This window comes from Ischnura elegans, chromosome 8 (genome assembly GCF_921293095.1).
Source record: "Ischnura elegans chromosome 8, ioIscEleg1.1, whole genome shotgun sequence".
NCBI lineage: Eukaryota > Metazoa > Arthropoda > Insecta > Odonata > Coenagrionidae > Ischnura > Ischnura elegans.
This window is the reverse complement of record NC_060253.1, coordinates 8,809,728-8,834,503: the sequence shown is the minus strand read 5'-3', so window position 1 is coordinate 8,834,503 and position 24,776 is coordinate 8,809,728. Positions and strand designations below refer to the sequence as shown.

The 24,776-nt window shown below is 36.9% G+C and overlaps 1 protein-coding gene across 1 annotated transcript in view; it reads left to right on the top strand.

Moving 5' to 3' along the window:
* The window catches only part of LOC124163744, a 167,944-nt gene that overhangs the window by 107,311 nt on the left and 35,857 nt on the right, over positions 1 to 24,776 (top strand). Inside the window, exons 11-12 of the mRNA XM_046540819.1 lie at positions 22,712 to 22,777; positions 23,007 to 23,168. Of these exons, the coding sequence (XP_046396775.1) occupies positions 22,712 to 22,777; positions 23,007 to 23,168 (228 nt within the window). The remainder of the gene's footprint in view (positions 1 to 22,711; positions 22,778 to 23,006; positions 23,169 to 24,776) is intronic.

Genomic DNA, 24,776 nt, shown 5'->3' with positions numbered 1-24,776 from the left:
TGAAGAATATCCTCTATAATTCCTCAATTAATATCTCGCCTTTGTTGTGTTTTTTTCCATAACGCCATTCCGTCCAAGGGCCAGTGAAATTCACTTAATTAACCACAAGGGGAGGCCTTTTTTCAATCTGGAGAATTAATAAGTTCAATGCCTCTAGCAAAGAGCTTCCAATTTTATAAGGGCAAAAATTTAAACTTAACGCTTCAATTCTTAGTTATGAATCGTCATATTGTAAAGCCATTTAGAATATTAGAGACATTGCCCGTTTGTGGGAAAACTTGGAAGAGGGTATATAATAGTGTTTAATTACCGTCGTGAAAGAAGTAGAGAGATAACCGTTACGAACCTCGATATTTATTGAGCTTTGGTGTCAATAAAGAAATTTTTGAATTCAAAGCATTTTAATTGCGCATAGTATCCAATCACGATATATTGAATCGGAATCTTCAAAGTTTAATTTCAATGGCATTCATTAATCTACATCTACATATTACCCTGCGAGCCACCTCTAGGGTGTTTGGCAGGGGGTGATCAATCACCAGCATGCAGCATGCATTTGGACTCCCACATGCACACCATACCGTCCAAAAAACGTCCCGTATAATAACAAACTATACTACTATATGCTGTTAGAAATAATAATTGAATTAAGAAACATGCATTAAGTTTTACATAGGTTAGTAGGCTACACTACAAGTCACGCAATCTATTTACGAGTTCTATTGCCGCCGTTATAATCTCTTATTGATCGTGGAAAAAATGACGTTCGGAATCTGTCTGTTCTGCAATCTATCTCTCTTATTTTATTTATATGATCTGATCTACCGTAGTATGTTGGCGTCCGTAAGATATGGTCAACTTCATCAGAAAAGACACTGCTCTTGAATTCATCTAAAAGGTTTAGTCTATTTTTCAATCTACGGTCCGACAGAGATTCCCATCCGAGTTTATCTAAGAGGTCAGTTACACTAACAAGACTATCGTAACGACCTTTCACATACCTGGCAGCTCTTCTTTGCACGCGTTCTAACTCTGTTATTAAGCCTTTTTCATGAGGGTCCCAAACACTGGCAGCGTATTCCAAATGTGGTCTAACGAGGGAAAAGTAGCTAATTTCTCTCACTTTGGCGTCGCACTTTCCTAATATTCTTTTAACAAAACCCATTTTACGATTGGCTTGACCGGTTATTTCTCGAATATGTTTATTCCACGATAGATCATTATTGAGTCTAACTCCTAGATATTTCACGGATTCGACAGTCTCTAATTGGGTGCCCCGAATGATATAGCTACGTTGTAGGGAGTTATTCTTCTTCCAGAAATTCATTACGACGCATTTTTTCAAATTTAATTCTAACTGCCAAGCATCGCACCAAGCTTGGATAGCAGCATGGTCATTCGTTAGTTCATCTATATCTTTGCTGTAACGGATTTCTCTGTAAACTACAGCGTCGTCTGCAAATAATCGTAACTTACTGTGCACTACTTCGCCAATGTCGTTTATATAAAGAAGGAATAGGAGTGGGCCTATGACACTACCCTGAGGAACGCCAGAAGTGACTCTAACCTCATTGGAGACTGCACCGTCTAATACTACTCTTTGGACGCGGTCGCTCATAAATTCTCTAATCCAGGAAATGACATCTTCGTCTAGGCCGTAAGATTTCAGTTTCATTATTAACTTTCCGTGGGGTACTTTATCAAATGCCTTTTTGAAATCAAGAAAAATCGCGTCTACTGGAATGTTGTCTTCCCCGGAGACTAAAATATCGTGGGCGAAAAGCGCTAACTGAGTTTCGCACGATCTGCTTTTCCTGAATCCATGTTGAGTTCCCATTAATAAGTTTTGCGCGTCCAGGTGTTTCATTACCGAGCTGACTAGGATGTGTTCAAGGACTTTGCAAGAGATGGACGTTAAAGATATCGGCCTGTAATTAGATGGCTGTTCCTTGTCTCCACTTTTAAATATTGGCGTTAAATATTAATGACCATATCCGTGGACTAATTGCTCATTCGTGTTTCACCACAAAACGTTTCCCCCCCTTAAAAAATCGTGGTTTTGCGACTTTAATAAGACCTTTGCAACAAATCGTTTGTAAAAAAAAGATGAACTAGATAATAACCACCGCCGTTCAGCGATAGAGGCATTTATTTATACAGTTGTGGGCCTGTAGTTGTATTCGTCGACGGCTTCGTCTTCGCTAATATTTTTATCGCATACGGGTGTCAACCTTACACCATGAAATAGGCCTTTGCATATGTTCGCCATAGTCATTGATAGCGTGAGGCCCAGCGTGTGTTCTAGAGGAGGGTGGATGTCGGTTAAGGACAGAAGGAACATCTGATTACGACGCTGAAAAGGTAGTCAGATGTGACTACAGAGTCAAATGCCCCAGTGGACAGTGGCGCAGCGAGGGGGGGGGTTTTGGGGTTAAACCCCCCCCCCCCCAGAGCTCCGAGAATTTTTAAAGTTTAATCCATTTTACTTAATTCGACTAGTAGTACTTATACGATAAAGTAAGGATTATAAAAATATTCCTCAGAAGGCCGTAAACCTTAACATTTTGAACCAATTATCTTAAATTTTTCCGAGGGAGGAACCCCGCACCTCCCGCTACCCCTGGTGGGTATTCCATACCCCCTAACTCCCCAGTATTAGTTGTGCCTAAAACCCCCCCATAGCCCCAATTCCTAGCTGCGCCCCTGCCCGTGGCTATGCCTGATAGGAGTTGAATTTCAACAAATGAATAAGCGCGTTAAAATTCCATAGCTATGCTACGTCCTCTGGACCTCGTGCTATGTGTTGCGAAGTTTTAAGATGAGAAAAATGTCCACAATGGGTGTGCAGCATGAAACCATCCGTCGCGGAGACTTGATCCGTGTAGTCTCTGGCTCTTTGCACGATGCTTTACCCACTACATCACCGGGACGATTGAGCCCTCAGGCAGTTTCAATTCCCAATACGTAGCGCGTGTTCACAGTGGCGGATACGTATGGGGGCGCAGGGGTGCGCGCCCCCCAATAGGGTAGTTTCCTTCATCAAAGAAATCGAAAGGCATTGATTGCGATTCGTTAACCACCATTAGCGTATTCATATGATACAAATTATTTGGTTTTAGAAATACCGGTTTAGACGAATGGCAAGAGTCAATTTTTATCCTCATTTGAAAAAGGCCAGATTGGTGCCCATGCGATGCCACTCCACGTGACGTCACAGGGACCTAGTTTCTATACGAGTAGATAGGAGTTGTACATAATCTGAGATTACCAATGCATGCATGAGGCACAGAGCTCAGGGGAACATGTCTTAATAATCACCTATTAAAACTGCCTAAGGTCGGAAAGTTTTCTTCGTTTGATAAGGTATTCATAATCCTTATTAATTAAGATATTTCTAATCATAGTGAGTCTAAATTGTGTACACCTATTCAATGTTATGTCGTTAAAATATACCCAGAAAATACTATTTTCGGAATGGAGTATTTTTAATTGCTGGCAATAATTTTTCGTTTGTTAGTAGCATATTCTGTGACATTTTTGAAAGTAACAAAAAGAAATGGATGGACATTTCTAAACATTGTAAGGATACATCTTGTTCCCCTATTCAAAGTTATCTCGTTAAAATCTACCCAGATATACATACTTTATGAATGGAGGAATTTAATTTCTGGCAATAATTTTGCGTTTATTCGATGACATTTTTGAAATAAATATAAAAATGGGGGGATATTTATAACCATAGTAAGTCTAATTTGTGTTCAACTGTTCAAAGTCATTTCGTAAAAAATCTACCCAGACACACTGATTTTTTTCATGGAAAATTTTTAATTGCCGGCAATAAACTTTGCGTTTGTTGGTGGCATAATCTGTGACTTTTTTGATAGTAACAAAAAATGGATGGATATTTTTAACCATAGTGAGTATAATTGTGTTCACCTGTTCAATGTCATCTCGTTAAAAACTACCCATCAGACGGATTTTATGAATAGAGGATGTTTAATTGCTGGCAATAATTTTGCTTTTGTTAGTAGCATATTCTGTGACATTTTGGAAAGTGATTAAAAAATGGACGTATATTTATAAAAATTGTTAAGTTAAATTGTCTTCACTATTCATAATTGTCTAATTTAAATCTACCCACATTATCAAATTATATGAATGTAGGAATTAAATCACTGGCAATTATTTAGTTTTTATAAATAGCAAATTCTGTGACATTTTTGAATGTGATAAAAATATGGATGGATATTTCTAACCATAGTGAGTCTTAGTTGTTTTCACGTATTCAAAGGTATCTCGTGAAAGTCTACCCAGACAAACGGATTTTATGAACGGAAGATTCTTAATTGCTGGCAATAATTTTGCATTCCTTCGTAGCATGTTCCATGAAAATTTTGGAAGTAATTAAAAAATCGATCTACATTTATGAACATTACGAGGATAAATTGTGCACACCTATTGAAATTTATCGTGTTAAAATCTACAGGGACAAACGGATTTTATGAATGGATGAATTTTAATTGCTGGCTATAATTTTGCGTCTGTTAGTAGCATATTCTGTGACATTTTTGAAAGAAGAATAAAAAAATAAATGCATATTTATAAACATTGTAAGGATACATTGTCTCTCCCTTTTCAAAGTTGTCTCATTCAAATCTAACCAGATTAACAGATTTTATGAATGGAGGAATTTAATCGCTGGCAATAATTTAGCGTTTATTAGTAGCATATTCTGTGACATTTTTGAAAGCAATAAAAAAATGGATGGGTATTTTTTACCATAGTCAGTATAAATTGTGTTCTCTTAATGGGAGTTGTCTCGTTAAAATCTATCCAGACGATCGGATTTTATGAATGGAAGATTTTTAACTGCCGGCAATAATTTTGCGTTTGTTCGTAGCATGTACCATGACAGTTTTGAAAGTATTAAAAATATTGATGTACATTCTTAAACATTGTGAGGATAAATTGCGTTCCCCAATTGTAAGTTATCGTGTTAAAATCTACACGGACGGACGAATTTTTTGAATAGAGGATTTTAATTGCTGGCAATAATTTTGCGTTTGTTAGTAGCATACTCTGTGACTTTTTTGAAAGTAACAAAAAAATGGATGGATATTTCTTACCACAGTGAGTGCAAACTGAGTTCAACTGTTCAAAATCATCTCGTTAAAATCTCCCCAAACACATGGATTTTATAAATAGTGGATTTTCAAATGCTGGCAATACTTTTGCGTTTGATAGTAGCATATTATGTGGCATTTTTGAAAGTAATAAAAAAATTCGATGTACATTTCTTAACATCCTGAGGATAATTTGTGTTCACCTATTCAAAGTTATCTCGTTAAAATCTACCCAGTGATACGGATTGTATGAATTTTTCATAGCTGGCTAAACTTTTGCGTTTTTTAGAATCATATTCGGTCACTGTTTGAAGTCTTTGTAATCTAGTTTGAATTCCCACCAATTCAATTCGTTCTTCCTTTATTTATAGAGTAAGTCAAATTTGTGTTAAGTCAAATTTTGTAACTGCCCCCACGTGTTCCGGCACGAGGGTAGTCAGTCAGCCTTTGGTCGCCAGGTAGAACGGTCGAACGGGAGAGTTCTCCTTTTTTGTAATATATAGCATTTTCAATCATCATAAACCGCCTGGTCCTTCGTTTACATATTTATCATTTATCTTTGTGCCCATCGCGTACAGTCACCTTTTTGAAAGTAATAATGAAATGGATGGATATTTCTAGCTATAGTGAGTATAAATTGTTTTCACCTCTTCGAATTTATCTCGTAATAATAGACCTTGACGTACGCATTTAATGAATGTAGGATTTTTAAATGCTGTCAATATTATGCGTTAGTTAGTAGCATATTCTGTGATATTTTTGAATTTTATACGAAAAATAGATAGACACTTCCTAATATTGGGTATAAATTTTCTTCACCTTATAAATATAATCTCCTGAAAATATTCCTAGAAATCCAGGTTTTATTGATGTAGGATTGCTATTTGGTGGTAAATATTTTTAGTTTTGCAGGAGCATATTCTTCAATATTTTTGAAGGGAATGAGAAAAATGGATTGATACTTCATACCATAATGGGTACCAACCGTTTTACTTTGCAAATTTATCTCGTTAAAATCTACTTAGAAATAAGGATTTAATGAATGGAGGATTGATAATTGCTAGCAATAATTTTGAGTTATGTATTAGCATATTCGGCGTTATTTTGTAAAGGTAATCAGAAAAAATGGATTGATACTTTTAACCACATTGGGTGTAAATCGTCTATACTTATGGAAAATTGCCCCTTGAAAATCTACCTAAAAGTAGAGATTTTATGGATGAAGGAGGGTTATTTATTAGCCATATTTTGAACTTTGTACGGTCACCTTTTGTTCAAAAGGATAATATACATACGTATTTTATGACTATTATCTAGCAATAATTTTGAATTTTGTTTTAGCATATTATGTGATATATTTTAAAGTATCGAGAAAATTGGATTTATTCCTCTTAGCTTACTTGTTAATAACGGCCTTAACTTTTAAGAGGAGGAATCTTTTGAAAATCGGTTAACTTATACCGATTTTTTCATTGATCCAGCAATATTTTAACTATCTATTTGCTTGTCTTTTATTTTGGCTAGTTTTGCTTATTTGCTTATTTTGAGCATATGTATTGAAAATCGTCTTTACTTTATTAAAAACATATCTCGTGTAGATCGGCAAAGGTATACGCATTTTTTTAATAGGATGTTTTCCTTTTAACATTAATTTTAAATTTTCTTGCTAGCATTTTCTGTTATATTTTCAAAATTATCGAGAGACATTGGTTGATGCTTCTAACTTAGTGGGTGTTAATCGTCGTAAGTGTTGAATAGTTATCTCGTGGGAGTCTAGCTTGAAATAGGAATTTTGTGAATGGAGAAATTTTATTTTCTAGAAATATTTTTGAATTTGTTGTAGTATTTTTGCCATATTTTTCTATGCTACGAGAAAAATGGATTGAAACTTCCAAGCATATTGTGTAGTTATTGGCTTGACTTTTTAAAAGTTATCTGGTCAACCACGGGTTGGAAATACGGATTGCATGAATGGAGGATGGTTATTATCCATCAGTATTTGAATTATGTAGTAGCATATTCATTGCTATTTTAAAAGCATGTGGGATAAATGATTTATTACTTCTAGGCATATTTGTTTAACATTTTAAAAGCTATCCGACGAAAATCCGCCGAGAAATATGGATTTTATGAATGGAGGATGGTTATTGGTAGCTATTATTTTGAATTTTGTAGTTGCATAATCTAAGATATTTTTTAAATTAATGAGAAAAATGGATTGATACTTCTAACCATATTGGATGTTAATCACTGTAACTTTTAAATGTTATCTCGTTAAAATCGGCCTGGAAAAACGGATTAAAAGGAATGGAATGTTGTTATTTGCTAGCTATAAATTGGAGTTTTGTATTTGCGTATTCTGTAATATTTTTTAATGTAACGAGAGAAATGGATTGATTCTTCTGCGCATATTGGGTGTTAATCGTTTAACTTTTCGAAAGTTTTCTCGTGAAAAACAGGTTAGAAGTACGGATGTTATGAATGGAGGATTGTTATTTGCTAGAATTAATTTTCAAATTTTTAGTTGCATATTCTGCGATATTTTCGAAAAGAGCGAGTGTAATCCTTGATACCTTTAAGCATTTTCGGTGCTCATTTTCTTTACCTTTGAAAAGTTAACCGTCAAAAATCGGCCTAAAAATACGCATTTAATCAATGGCTATTTGCTAGCAATATTTTTGAAATTTCGGTAGCATATTATGTGATATTTTTGAAAGTATCGAGAGAAATGGAGTAATAACTTTTAGCATAATGGTCGTATACGTCTTAACTTTTTTAAATTTACCTCTTTAAAATCAGGTAAGAAATACGAATTTTAAGAATGAAGGATGGTTTAATTACTAGCATTTATTTTTAATTTTGTATTTGAATTTTTTTGATTTTTTTAAGTAAGGAGATAGTGGATTGATATTTCTAAGCATATGATTAATGTTGTTTTGATGAACTGAGAATGATTTTTTGCTGGCAATTAGTTTTAATTTTGCTTTAGCATTTTTTTTGATAATGTTGACAGTGAAATTAATAATGGATTGATCCTTTAAAGCACTTCGTCCTGCATTCAGCTAAACTTTTCAAATATTATCCCGTTAAAATCGGGTCAGGATATATATTTCAATGAATGTTGATCAAATCTTATCTCACAATAACATCAATTTTAGTGATAGCAAATTGAGTGATATATTTTAAAATCACAACAACAATGACATCTGAGCATATTGTATCTTAATTACTAAAATTTTCAAAATTTATCCATTGAAAATAATGGAATAATGTGCAATAAAACATGCTTGCAATAATATTTAGTTGTGTTGAAATCTGTTTGGTGATATTCTTGAAAATAATGAGATTAAGGCATTTATACGTATTGGCATATTGTCTGTTAAACAAACAAACTTTTCAAAAGTAATTTGGTAAAATGCGGGACTGGAATGCAGTTTTTAGGAATGAATGATAATTTTTTGTTGGTAATAAATTTGAATTTTGTTGGAGCATATTTTCTCATATTTTTGCAAGTAACGAGAATGACGGATTGATGCATGGAAGCCCACATTATTTTAAGGAACTAATTTTTTCCGCGGCTAATCGGTAAAAGGCGGGTCAGGAATACTGTTTTTATCAAGATGGAATATTATTTGCTTGCAATAATTTTGGGTTTTGTTGTGGTGTATTTTTTTATATTTTTTTTCACGTAACGAGTATAATGGATCTATGCTTTTGAGAATTTTGGGTGTTAATTTACCAAAATCTTTAAAAGTAATCCCCCAATAATAGGGTCTGGAATTATACGTTTTTTTATGAATGATTGGTAATTATTATTTAGTAATAATTTTCAATTTTGCAGGTTCAACAAACAAATATGTGATATATTTTTAAGTAACGAGAGAAAGGGCTTGACACTTCTAAATATGTTGCGTTTTAATCAGCTAAACTTTTCAAAAGTTATTCGGATAGAATATGGTCAGGAATACGGTATTTATGAATGATATAGTAACGAGATATGTTATTTGATAGTAATTACTTTGAATTTTGTTGCAGCCTATTTTGTGATATGTTTTCATTTAATGAGAATAATTGATTAATTCTTCTATGCATTTTGTATCTTTATTAATGAACTTGTCAAAATTTATCCAGTTGAAATCGTGTCAGGAATAGTTTTTTATGAATCAAGGATGTTTATTGGCTGGAATTTATTTTCAGGATAGGGGTAGTTATTTTTTAATACCTGTTTATATATTTTATTTTGATACGCCTAAGCATAGTCCGTTTTAATCAATCAAACTTTTCTAAAGTTATACGTCGAAAATTGGGTCAAGAGTACAGATTTTATGACTGGAGGATAATTTTTTGCAAGTTATATTTTTTAGTTTTTTGGGACATATTCTTTTATATTCCTGATTGCTACCTCATAAATGCGTAGCAAGGTTTTCGGGTTGACCTCCGTCTCGTTTCATCTTCATGACGGCAGTTTCGCCGGCGTTGCACCTGGCGTCTTCAGATTCGAAGTGTTTGATGCAGGTTTTTGCCCGTATTACATAGGCCTTGGTTTGGACTAGGTGCGCTCTGAGTAATGGTGAAGTTCAGTGCGGGTGTAATGCTGAGAGAACGCGTGCATCACACCCGCACCGAACGTCACCATTAATCAGAGCGCACCTAGTCCAAACCAAGGCCTATGTAATACGGGCAAAAATCTGCATCAAACACTTCGAACCTGAAGACGCCAGCTGCAACGCCGGCGAAACTGCCGTCATGAAGATGAAACGACACGAAGGTCAACCCGAAAACCTTGCTACGCATGCTGCACCACCCCGCGAAAGTCTCCATCAAGAATACCTCATAAATGGATTGGAACTTTAAAAAATAATGTTTTTATATTAACCAAACTTTTCAAAAGTTACCTGGAAAAAATCGGGTCAGGAATACATTTTTTATGAATGGAGAATGTTTATTTGAAAGTTATGTTTTGGAGTTTTGAAAGTACATATTTTGTGATTTTTTTCAAGTAATTAGAAAAATGGAATGCAAATTTTTCGTATTGTGTCTCTTAAGCATGCATTTCAAAAGTTGATATCAGGTAGACTTAAATATGCATGTTATTACATAGCGCTAACCATCGTAAGTCGGCAGCGTTTGGTAGTATGCCCTTCGATGGTAACTCTGCGGGTTTACACAACGTGATGAGGCTAAAATCGTACGGACCGTGGTCGCATGCATGGTACAACGATTGAAGAGGATTTATTGAGCAGGTAATGGACGGAGATAAGAGAAAAGTTTTTTTATGTTCTATTAAAGAAAATGATAGGTTTTATGCTACACGAAACTAGTTGTATTTGTTTGTTTATTTCTTTTTAACCCATTAACCATGCTTTTACACTAAACTTCACCTATAAACTTCACGGGAAAGTAACGAGCACTCGTAAATAATAAACCAATTACAATCTTTATGTGAAGAGGATTGCACGATCAACTTTTCCACCGTAAACGATTTAGATAAAGACATGGAGAAATCAATACTTGCACCTAGTTTGTGAATTTAAGCCTATCCTAGAATAATAATAAGAGCAATATGTACTATCCTATATGCGTGAATATGGTTAAATTTTTTATATAATCTTTTGATCTTCTTTTGACATATCTTTAAGGCTTCACAAACAGTACGGTCTAGTTTTACCTCATCATTCTGGCTAGCTAGGAATTAAAGGGATACTTTTTTTCTATGGAAAATAACCACGAGCGGATGACGATTTATATTACATGACGGGGTCTATAAAGATTTAAATATAAAAGGAGATAAGAACAATCTACGTAGGAATTAATAATTTTTAGAGGAAGATCATGCATTGTTGGAAGATCATGTGTCTTGTAATGCTTTTAAATATACGAGGGATAGAAGATATAAAGTATTCAGATAGTGAGATTACTAATTTTTAAATATTAAATTTGAAAAATTCATTTTCGACACGTTCAAGCCGGATTCAGTCTGTATTATCTGAAAAGGTGCATGGGATAAGGTTTTCAGTAAACAACAGACTATATTCTAATGTGTAACGTACCGGAGCGAGGACCAACTGTCCTTAAAGCATGAATATGTTTTAAATTTTCGACAGATTCTCCTCACAAATCCCACTTTCTTTAAAGTTTCACAGACAATGCGGTCTATTGTTAATTTTACCACATGAAAACCTTAATATCCTCATTCTTCTTAATTTCCTGGATTTCAATATCCTCACGCAGTCACGTCGTCAATTGTAAACTGACAAAATTACACAACGAGGGCAGCACTGGGTTACGATGGTTACGACGAGTAAAAAGGCGAGTAGTTGCGACCAAAGAGCCTTACCAAGAACACCAATTGTTTCGACCGTGGTCGGTACGTGCGTAGTGTAAACGGGGCATGACCATGCCTGAGCGAACAGTTGCCTGACCTTCCCTTTTTCTAAGACCCTTCAGATATTCGCGTACGACCAAGAAAGGAAGGCTACGGGGCGCACCGCAGTGGTGCCTCGAAGGGACTTCAAAATTAAGATAATAATAATATAATAATAATTTTATTACTCCACACACAAATTACATGACAATAGAAAAATTGAGGAATTTTTGGTAGCCTCAAACAGGTTATCCTTTTACCTTTTTATATGGCGTAGCTCAATTTGTGTTACCTTGGTTATCTATGCTAACAAAGCTCAAGTACGTACATGAAAAATAAAACAACTAAAGTAGTATTTATAATTCATTTACATCAATATTTTAAAACAATATTTGTTCTACACTTTCTTTAGTGAGAAGCCAAGAATGTGCATTTTGCAAAAACTTTTTCAAAGACTTTGATATTCAGCAAATTTGGCTGGGGTAACAAATTAAAAACCTAGTCCTACATACAAAAAAACATCTTTTAAACGAAGTAGTCCGCGCTGACCCTAGCTTCCGGAAACCAGTCCGCTTCGGCGGTCATTTTTCAGTCGCTAGATTTTCGGGTTTCTTCGAAATATTTTTAATGAGCTTTTTTGGCCTTCGAGAGACGAGCCTATGGCTAAACAATGGCAGGTGTCGATCCATCGAAATCTTCCGAGCAAATCTTGTCTTTAGTGGTACTCTCTTGTTCCCTTGTGTTAACTTTCCTGAGGAATTTTCTGCACAGCTAAGAGAATGCGTTATTCTTATTTACCAACACCTCTGCAAGGAAATAGTGAAGGCAATTCTCGCAGATGCTCGGAGTGGCAATCCTGTCGAAGATCGTGAAAACTGTGTTTAGATGAAGTGTCGAGTAGCGATCATTATTAAATCCTTGGAATCAATTAACATCCCTTGTTGAAGGTGTGGATTATGGCATTAGTCTGTTACCGTCGCAGGTAAGCTAAGAGTGCGCTGAAGAGATACTTGACTCCATCACGCACTATCTTACTCCTCGCTGATTATAATTAATTGTAACGAATCTCTTTAATGTTGTTTTAAACATGTCTAATTCCTTCCCCATTAATTCAACCTAATCAGCCTTATTCCCTACCCGCAGTTGAGTCCTCAAAACTTCAGTCATTAAAATATTGCGATAACAGATGAATAATTAATACTATCAATCCCGTATGACTTATAATCTACCTTTATCAAAGATCTCTCTATGAAACTTGTACACAGGTTTCATTGTTTATTTAATAAAGATCAATTTTTATGAACAATTTCCACATTTTGCTGTCGATACCAACAAAAGAGTTCTCGCTATGCTGTTAATGTCACCCTGGATTTTGGTTATACGTTAATGGATGTAAAGGAAAGTCTTTTGTGCTCGCCTCATTTCGGTAAATTATCATACAAGTAGGGATGGAGGGATTCAGGATTTTTTCTCGGATCCGGATTCGGATCGCATCCTATATTTTCGGAGCCGGATCTTTCGGATCGGATATTTTCGGATCTAAATGCATTTTCAAATTCCTGACGCTGAGATGGTTGTTCAATCTCTTGAGATGAGTGACACTAACAATAAGTGCCAGTCGTATTTTGCCTTTTTCATTTTCCACGGCTGAAATTCTCCTACGTAACCTCAGCGAGAGCTTTCAAACAAAACGGTTCGTAAGTAGGACAAGAATCGACGGCGCATTCGAAGATAGAATCGGAACTCTTTCCACCCTTATGGGGCGTTGCATTCACTGAAGCTATTATTTAAAATTTCGGATCCAGATCCGATGTATCCCATGAAGGGCAATATCCGCGGATATTTGGATACGAGGTATCCGATCCGACCATCCCTACATACAAGTGTTAAAAATATCGTACAAAAGTTTCGTATTGAGGGACATATTACTCACAATGTGCAAAATTGTCTAAAAATATTGAACAAGAAACTCGAAATAAAAACATTATTACGTCAGTATCATTAAATAAGAGTAGCGCCTTAGATTAAACGTCTAAATAATTGCTATGAATGTTGTGATAAAGGATTGAAACAGTAATTCCACGGTGATTGAGGTGTTATTCATACCTCATACGTACGTAATTTGATTGCTGAAATAATAAAATGAAATTCAAAAATGCATTCCACTTTGAGAGGGGAATATCTCATCGCCTGAACAGCTGACTAATGTTCTCTCTTCTGTGTTGCCACCTTCCAGGCTCAACATGGACCATACCTATGACACAGCCATCCGACAGTCATCCAGACCTGGTAGAAGTCAGCTCCCGAAGCACATAGTGAGTATACTTCAATTGGTTTGGGTGTGGTTATTTGGGTAATGCAACGAACCTTTCAGATGATACATCGCTTTTAGTATTATTTATGGTGTGGATGAAGAGCGGTTATTTCGCTGTGGACATATGCATTCTCATGTTTCCGCAATTGGTAAAGAATTGGTCACTCGTAAGGAACTCATTCGTCTCTCAAAGGCTTTTGAGTATTTTCGTCAGAAAATGTCAAATTTCACTTAATTTATGGAAAAAAGAACCCAGGGACGAAGAATATTCTTTGGTTTTGAGGTTTCTATGAACTCGATGGAAGGAAAACCGTAATTTACACTTTTTTAATTCTAAATTTGGCAAATATATTTTAATAGGGAATGTTAAGATTAAATCCGACATAAATTTGTCCCACCTCTAGTTGTTGGATTAACTATATGTTTTGATAACTTAATTTAACTAGGACGTCCCTCCCAAATTCGACCTGCGTTTTGTCCATTGGGTCACGGATTTCGACCGAATTCGGCAAATCGACTTCGCTTGATCAGAAAACGAAGCTCCAAAGTCTTCTCACAATGCATTCTATGGATAATAATACAAGGGAGGAGTGAGACTGCAACAGGACGGAGCTCATCCCCACAAATCTAAGTTAGTCCTCAATGGGAATTATGACAATCGCAAATGTCCATGGAGATAGAAGTTGAGTGGCCGCCGAGTAACCCCAGTATCACACCATATGATTTGTTTCTATGGGGATTTCTGAAGCGCTTATTATTATAATTTAAGTATTATAGCAATTAAGGTAGGTTTACATGGAGCTTCACGACGCATTCCGGCAGTCTGCCCTCCCCTCATGGACTTCCCTTTTCAATTCCAAATAAGGCCTACTCCCTTTCACTCTATCTAAAAATGCTTTTAAGAGTGTTTACCCAGCATTCTACCCTCTATTAAACAGTTTTCAACATCCTCTCCCCGCTAAGTACTCGCTCCATCTATGCATTCTGTCTCCTCTGTATCTCATCTAAAAGCTGCCTCTCCTCACCCACCAGGTCCAGCACTTCGTCGTTCCTTTTCCTTTCCGTCCACTTCACTTTCTCCATTCTTCTCCACACCCACATCTTAAACGCCTCCAGTCTTTTCTCGTCCTCCTTCCTATACGTCCACGTTTCCGCTACACTCCAGATCAAACTCTTCACTAACCTTTTCTTTGAGCTCTTACATAACGATCGTCTCAGAAGCTCCTTCCTGTTCATGAACGCCTCCTTTGCTAACGCAATTCTCTTCCTGATGTCCTTACCGCTGTATCCGTTTTCCGTGCTGCCAAAATAATTGAATTGCTCTACCTCCTAAAGGTTCTCCCCACCCACCCACCTCGAGTCTCAAATTCCTCGCTCATGATGCTTTACAAACCGCATAATCAGTGTTTTCTTGTGATTAATCTTCATGCCATAGGAAATTTTTTTCTCGATCTTTTGTGGAGAGCATTCCATTTTGTCTGCCTCGGGTGGGATGGCTCGTTCAATGATGTTTAATATAGGAAAAAAAAAATATTTACTTAACTTTGATATTTTCCTCCTATGAAATTCATTTGCAATTCATACTCGGATCCTAAATATAGTTTGAGTGCAAAAACATATATATATTTGAAATATTTGAAAACCAAAACGTTGTTTTCATTTGACTTCGCAATAAAGTTTTTCTCCTTCGTGATCGCCAAGTCAATAATATCGATAGGTGGACCTGCCTGGAGTGATTGTGGGCCCTCCTTACTGGGTGATTCGGGCCCACCCCACCAGAAAATAATAGGAGATATTATGCCCGGAAATGGATTATGACGTTATTCTGGGTCTTAAAAGCGTTACAATTTAAAAAATAGTGTTTTCGTAAGAAAAAATACCATGAAAAGTGGTAACTTCACAGCGTATATAGTTTAATTATGCATTATGATTGTTGTATCTATTTAGTGAATTTGTACCTTGAAACTTCACCGAAATCTTAAATAACCTATTCGATTAATTCTTTCAAAAAAGAATCAGGTTCTCTTTTATCTTCTAGCACCTTCAATTTTTTTATGTAATCTTTTCACTATGCCGTAAATAACGCAATTAGCGGAAACGTAGAATTTTATAATTGCAAATAAACTTGGATTCAAGTAATTTGAGTCTTTTTTTATTAAATATAAAGTTGTAAAACATAACGAAAGTATACTTGGGGCTAGATAATGGTTTTTGGTTGTTACCAATTAATTATTTTCTACGTATCATATAGATATAACCATAAGTACGTAGCTTTTATCCATACTCGTTGGTGATTGTTTTAAAGTGTAGATATAAACTTGAGCAAAATTGAGGAACCTGCTAATATTATAGGGAATTTTAGGCTTGAATTAACTAAAATATCTTAAATTATTTTGTACGGATCATATTTAACAATTTGTTTGGTCCAAATAAATCAGTCGACCCATGAAAACTGTCTGGCATACAATAAAAGACCAAGTAAATTATTTGGATTGTTTGTTAATTTTGATATTAGAGAAGCTGTAGTTTTAAAAAATGTATCAGTAACTTTCAAATATTAAGGAACCCAATCAATAAATGAAATACTTAATGTGTTGTCCTAAGTGATTTTGCATTCAGGAACTCTTAAGAAATACTCACAATACATATAATTACTTATAGTTATATTGTTACCACCTACTTCCACACAATTAAGGTAATAAATACAAAAAAGCAATTAGAATAAATTATAAATTATTTAAATTCTTCTAATATTGCTGATACGATCTTCGGACCGAAGTTAATAATTTATGGTTAATTTAACTTGAAAAATTAATATTTACTGTAGTAAATAAACTATTAAAAACGATACAGTTGAGCTTGAGTTGAGGTTGTGGACTTGAACCACGCCATTTCCACATTTTATTTTACGGCTTTCTGTACATGTTTTAGCTGCTTCATCACCTCGCAACAAACTTATGTAGACATTTCAGTCATACTGGCTAATCTCCAATACGGTGGTTTCCTATTATTTTTTAATCACTAAATCGAAAGATTATTCTCCTGGAGAACGTATTTCACGCTTTTAGATTTTTAAATGACGATATCTATTTTTCGCTTAAATGGAAAGTGAAAAATTTTAAGCGCGAGAAAACGCGACGGCTAAGTATGAATGCTGGGAAAAGCCCGTGTGACGTCATTCTGGTTCCCGCTGTCGCTAAGTGCGGTGACCTTGGGGCGAGGCTTTGAGTGCTGATACGACGCAGGATGCTAGCAGGTAGCAGAGTACCCTGCTAGCAGGTAGCGCTTGGCTTAAATAAGGATTATTAATACCCTATAAAACGAAGGAAAATTTCCGAACCTCGGCAGTTTTTATAGGTGATTATTTCCCTGAGTTCTGTGCCTCATGCATGCATTGGTAACCTCAGACATTGTAAAACTCCTATCTACTCGTATAGAAAGTAGGTTACGTCACGTGGAGTGGCATCGCATGGGCGCCAATCTGGCCTTTTTCAGATAACGTTAAAATTGACCATTCTTCAAAACTGGGATTTCTAAAACCAAATAATTTGTATATTATGAATACACTAATGGTGGATAACAAATCGCATTCAATGCCTTTCGTTTTCTTTGATTATGAAAACTACCCTATTGGACGCACTTTGGGGTTTAGACACGCTGTCTTCACTTTTTGGATTATTGTTATATTTTCATTTTTTATTATTTTACAACAAGAAGAAGTCCTGACTGGCAATTTTTTTAGCCTTTTTTTTTGAACATTATTCGAAAACTTTACCCAGCGCGTATTCCCTTTAAAATATTTCATGTAACTTTTTTTCGTGGACAATCGCACTTTGATTTCATATTGGGTTTTTTTAACAATCTAAAAATGAAAAGACGAATATTCCAACGTACCTGAATCTGTATTTAAACTCTCATAGTGTATTGATTTTGGTTGCGTATTTTTACTGGAACCACTGTTCTTGTTCAGGCAAGCATTCAAGTTTTTTGAGATATTATTAACATCTAAGCGATTATTATTCTCCTTATTTCTTTCTGCGCACCGCTCATTTACACACGTTTCATATTAACACTATGAATGACATAAAATTCTCTTACTAACCAAACCATAAATTATTGAACTGTGTAAGATTTTTGGATTTATGTGGGGAAGAATACAGAATAGTTTCGCCGTGAGCGTATCTGCCCCATCCAACGCCGCCTCCATCCTTACTTCCTATCTGTGGAACTGATCGTGAGTTCGACGGTGCATGATAGATAGCCCTCACCCAAAGACGCAGACAAATGAGATGCGTCATACGTGAAAATCGCAAATGCGATATAGATGCGATGACTGGACTTTTATGATATTTTTACGCAAATTTGCCTTTTCGACGGCAAAATTCGTACATTTTGTGCCGAGCGCAGTTTAAATGCTCCGCCGACACTCACTGCTTAAAGCATGTGAGCGACTGGCCAGCTGCTAGTTGGCTGGGACTCTACGTGGCCGCGAACTACAAGTGGGCGCGGGCTAGCTACACCTCCGCCACTACATGTCTTATTCCTTAATATATTATTGTTCAACAACATAAATATTTGAAATGTTCTGTATTCTGTCTTATAACTGTATTTCACTGCATTTCATCGTCATCTACCTCATTATGAAAATAAAAAAAAGATGCTACGAAATGCGATAAACTGTTATTGGAAGTGGGATAAAATAAAAACAAAAGCGCGATTTTCACTTAGCTCTTGTAATGGTACCCATTCGTTGTAATCTGATATTTTTTCTCGGTAACCTAATTGGGGGCTCAACTACCTCCAAACACAGCTGTGGGGATATCGCGTTTCGCTAAGGAAATGGAGTCTTAGGGGAAGGGTGGAGGAGGGAAAAAATGGCTAAGCGTGGGACAGGCGAGGGAGAGAACGGACGCGATCAGGGCATGCCGGCCGCTTCACGATATACGCTGGCGTTGTGAGGGCACCGTAAGCTCGGGGCCCTTGCCGATCGCCGACTAGCCCCACCTGGCCAGACCGCCCCTGTGCGGACTGCACCATTCCTCTAGTTTCCTTGATATTTCAAAAAATACCTCTATGACCTTTGATCCTCCAATATGAACTTCGGAGGTACTGTAATGAATACAACGGATCTATGATCTGCACCCGTTAAAACCTATGGTTCGACACGGTGGTTAGCATGACAGATATGGTTGTCATGATACCTCTACGACCTTTGGCCTCCGTCATGGCCTTGGAGGTCAACTAGTGGATAAGGCGAGTATTTGGGCTATACCACTGACTTGGGCACCCGATAAAACCTGTGAATTGACGCAGGGGTGGATCTAGGATTTCTTTCTGGGGGGGGGGGGGGGGAGCACCAGCAAGGCCGTATCGAGGATTTTGTTCTGGGGGGCACAAGGATACCTCGCAATACAAAACGAACGCAACGATAGTGGGACCGTATTAAAAATCCTGCATATTTCTTAAGGGTCTGGGGGGGACGTGCCCCCTCTCCTCTAGATCCGCCTATGAATTGACGTATTTGTTGTTGTGGTATTCTTTCTGTCACCCATATGACCTTGACTGTGACCTAACTGGGTCAACGGTAGAATTTTCATAAATAAGTGTTTTTTTTTGTTTTCATTAAGTCCGAAAATCTAAACATTGTCATAATTTTAATTGAAATTCTGCTTTTTTCGATCTTGATTTATTTTTTTTCAATCAAAACTCCGTAAGACTAATTTTAGATTTTGGTTTGGACCCACGTTGTGAGGTCAAAAGTTCAAAATTGTAAAATTTTGCTTACTTTCAACAAAACATACCCTTTCCGATGAGTATGCCAATTATCATGAATACTGCTCGAGGAAAAGAGGCAAAAAATGGAGATAAAAAACGACACACGATCAAAGGAACAGCCTGTACAACAATATGGAGGAACGATCTTGCCTGCACTTCCATATATGCGATGTTTATATAGTTTTAATTAGAGCGTTGCACTGCGTCGCGACGTGGCTTAGCACAACGGGGACGTGTGGCGACAACCCATGTGTGTACAATGTTTTCGACTTGTCTACTTGATGCGCCCGAGAATTGAAAGCGTGCGAATTCCATCGACATTGTAACTCCCCTGGCTAACTCTCGATCTCTCGTTGTGATCGAAATCGTTCTTCAGTCATGAGTAGTCATAGGCGAGGTTCGACTCGGAAGTGTAAGGTGATGGTTCAAGCTCTAATGTCACACTCCGCGAGATATTGCCGGAACACCTTCATCGCTTGCATTGGGAAATGTATCAGGTAATCTATAATTTTTATCTATCAGCTACAAGCATTACATTTCCTTCATTTTCAAAATTGGGTGCTGTGCTTGTTTCCCTTCGGAGTATCTAAGGGTTATTGCCATAAATTCTAACTGCAGAAGGGATAGATAGATAGATATATAAATGTGGCATAGTCTGAAGATGCTGAAGTTCGCGAAACGTGGTGTGGGAAGGTTTTCGGAGGAAAAACAGAGAGTGGTGCTATTTCGCACTCGTAATGCCGCAAATTCAATGGGATGAAAGCTTATTTGTGGATCCGGCACAGAAAGACTTTATTCGTGAATAAAATGCAAAGGAAATTTGCGCTATTCATGAAAAATTATGTAGGGTATTTAAAAGTCTTAACACGATCCAGGATTGGAGCCGCTACAGACTAGAAGGCTACGCCCTAGGCTTCGTTGATTTTATAATAGGCTGGGATTTTGAACCGATTTCCCAAAAGTGTACCGAAAAATAGGGTAGTTTCCTTCATCAAGGAAAACGAAAGGCATTGATTGCGATTCGTAACCTACCATTCGTGTATTCATAATATACAAATTATTTTGTTTTAGAAATCCCAGTTAAGACGAATGGCAATGGTCAATTTAAACCTCATTTGAAAAAGGCCAGATTGGCGCCCATGCGATGCCACTCTACGTGACGTCACACGGACCTAGTTTCTATACGAGTAGATAGGAATTTAACATCGTCTGAGATTATTAATGCATGCATGAGGCACAGAGCTCAGGGAAACATGTCTTAATAATCACCTATTAAAACTGCCTAAGGTCTGAAAGTTTTCTTCGTTTGATAAGGTATTAATAATCCTTATTTAAGCCGAGCGCTACCAGCTAGTAGGGTACTCTGCTGCCTGCAAGCATCCTGCGTCGTATCAGCGCACAAAGCCTCTCCCCATGGTCACCTCACTTGAGGCAGCGGGAACCAGAACGACGTCACACGGAGTTTTCCCAGCACTCATACTTAGCCGTCGCGTTTTCTCGCGCTTGAAAATTTTCACTTTTCGTTTAATCGCGAAAAATAGATATCGTCATTCAAAAATCTAAAAGCGTGAAAAACGTACTCCAGGAGTAATAATCTTTCGATTCAGGCAATAAAAAATAGTAGGAAACCACCCTATTCTTTCCGTCAAGCTCACTTTCGAATAGGTTGGGCCGCTCCGGCGATGAATGGCAAACACCTCGAGCTCACCCAGCCCAAGAGTCAGTTGCGCATCGTGAATCTTCTTTGTCATCTGATGAACACTTTCTTTCACGAAAGCCACATTGTTTATTCCACAAATAACAAAATTTATATACATTTCTATTGATTTATAATTTCCCACGAATTGGGTCTCCTGAATGAGTCTTCTATTAAGATAGAATTTTATCAAGTAAATTCCCTAACGATGGCAAATTACATCCTTCGTTGTTCCATTTTTCTTCAATTCATTCTATGTTTCTAAACATATCGGTTTCAATTTGCCATCGACAGTGCCTCCATTTGATGATGAAACTGATGCTTTCATCTCTAACTCCATATTCAGAAGCTAGATTAACCTCAATTGACGACAAGGTGCATTCCTGCCTAGCGAATTATAGACAGACGGGAATTAGGGAAGAATCGATAGATGAAGATCGATCTATAATATTCACGTTGGTAAACGCAACATTCCAAATCAGCTAACTTTTATTTTCGTTTCGGTCTCAGTTCTGACCTATCTGAAACGAGGTTTAGCGGTTAGTAAACGTAAAGCGTGACAATCTAGTTGCCACTCATTCCTCAATGTCGTAATATATTTTTTTCAATGTCCCTTTTCAGTTTAAAAAGAGCCACCACTCCAAGTCACAAGTCCAATTTGCAAAGACGCCTGGTTGCCGTGATTATATTATTGGCTATATTAGCTGCTGCACTGCTGATTGCTGTGGGAATTCTTTCCTATAACTGTGAGTAACATAAAAATAATTTCTGCTTCATTCTCACTCAAAAATCCTTCTGTAACAGTGCGATGTTTTTTTTTCTCGCGAACTCACTCTTCAAGGGTCAAATTACTTGAGTAGCATGTAGAATAATTTAAACGCAGGAAATGTGAGCAAATAGTGAGTTTCATATTTATTTCACCTTGGTCAAACGAAGTTTTTAAAAAAATACTTATTCATGTATGATAATTTGAATTTCCATCGCTCTCTAACCCAGAGCTTTTGATATTGGCCAAAAGATTATTTGAAGTTCGCAGTTGCTTTAAAAATTTGCTAATTGGCCTTAATTACATTTAAGTCAACATCATTAGTCAACAATGCTAACATTGATTTGACGCAGCTCCCCATTCCTCTCTCCTATCCACAAGCACTTTCATAGCGACGTATTCCTTCTCTTTCACATCCTTTATAACCCTTTATCCTATGTAACTCATTCGGGGCCGTCCTCTTCCCTTTTTCACGTCCACCTGTACTTTTACGATTGTTTACATCAGGCCATCATGCCTCATAATGTGGAAACCAAATTGTCCCATCTTCTCCTTGTACTTTTTAAGATACTACTATTTCTCCTTTCTTTCTTAGTTTTCACTCTACGTTTTAGTATATTGTATATTCAAGCTAGCTGAATAAATAATTTTTCTGCATCGCCTCTGCTTGCAGCCAACAAAATGAGTGATACAGTCCTGGAGCCACAAGTCTGCACCTCAAACCAATGTGTTGAAACAGGTGAGATAAAGGGTGAACTGGCTATAACACATGTTTGAATGAAAGGGATTTAATTCAGACTTTATTTTTAAATAATAGTGTAAAATACGCGTCAATATTCATTTTCAAATTTCCGCCATAATCGAACGCAAAGAAATAAATTATATTTTTATTATATTCGCAGTATTTCTGTGGAATTGATTCATTTTTGAACTTGACTGTTTCTTATTCATCTTCATTTGTTTTTCAGCGGCCAATCTCATGAAGTCCCTGGACTTGGATGCAGACCCCTGCGAGGACTTCTATCAGTTCACGTGCGGCAACTGGGCGGCCAATCATCCGATCCCAGATTTCACGGCGTCCACCGATTGGTTCTTGGAAAGAAAGTTGCACCTCGCACAAAGGATAAGAAGTATGTGCAATCCAATTCCAAATTACATTCATTGAAAGCGCAGCCGTATTACAGAATTTCACTGGCTTTTCTGCTCATGCATTGACAATGCCAATATTGTTATTAAATATTTATATTCTTAAATGTTTGGAAGATACGGTCCTTGGATGTGGCTTACTCTTAATTTTTTCTCGGGCTCTACTTTTAAACCCCTGAAAATGTGATTTGAGAATGTTCTCCCTAATATACCAAAAATAAAATCAGGTCTACTGTTCAGAATTTTGAGGTCCATATAGTACACCAAGTACAATAATTTAAATTTCTAAAATCTACGGACAAAAATTAATTTCTATGGGTAAATCTAAAATTTGGATTCTCAAGCAACGAAATTTACTCAGTTTTTAAGTCCAAGCAACTGTTTTCGAGGAAGGAAATATTTTAGCCCAGAAAAGGACCCCTACACCGATATTACGCTGTACTTACTAAATTAACTTCCCATTTTGAATTGCAGCTACCCACCAGTGACACCGCCCTCCCCGACAAATGTTTAAGTACTCTATGCGGCCTAATTATTAGAATTCAGTCTCTGGAAGACAACTAAAAATCAAAATAGAAGCTATATTCGACTGCCGTTAAATTAAATAATTTATCAAGTAATGCAATGAGACAATTTTGACTGAGGAGATTACACAATTGTCAAGCTATGAGAGAATTCAATCTTTTTTTGCAGAAGAACAATATCTAATGATTACCTTGGGCAAAATAAATGCGTATACAGAAAGCATTAAAGTGCCCCAATTTTTAAAATTGAGTTAATTAATGATAAAATTGTGTTCTCTCTGGTACTAGGAATCGTTATGGGCCGAGGGATTGGTTCCGCGGCGGTGGAGATTATTCTGAGAATGCCCGCCCCTAACTTAAGTTCTTTTTGGAGGGCTCTTCAAGTACAGCACTCAGTCCGTCAGATGGGCCGTTAAGCCGTGGTCCCCTAAAGTGCCTTTTGATAAAAACAGACTAATATCAACGCCGGGATTTTCTCCACCCTTCCCTGAGGCCTGGTTTACACAGTGCGAGCTAGTATCTGAGCTGGCCTGGTCAGTTACGGCAGCGCGGCTACTCCTACAGTGTGACCGCATCATACGTTATGTGCGAGTCCATCAGTAACTCACAACCGAGTTTCTACAGAAAGTTTTGTATTTACTCGCCTCTCACCTTCCCCCATATTTTGCCACAAGCAGCAACTCGAATGTGACTCGGACGTCAACCCGCACGGTATTGCGAAAAGACAATAGCTCGTAAGTGTGGGACCACGTCGGGTGCATTATTTGTGTTTCATAGTTTCAAGCAGTGGTGCAGCGAGGGGTGTGTTGGGGGTTATACCGTGTTTACCGTAAGTTTAATCTATTTCACTTAATTGGATTGATATTACTAATAAAATAGTGTAAGGATTAATAAAATATCCCTCAGAAAGCGTAAAAGCGTAAAACTCACTATTTTGAGCAATTTATCTCAAAATTCCGCAATTTATTAATTTCGCACCTACCGCTTATCCTGGTGGGTATTCCATACCCCCACACACCCCGGTATTCGTTGCACCTAAACCCCCCCCAGCTCCAGCTGGGTGCACCA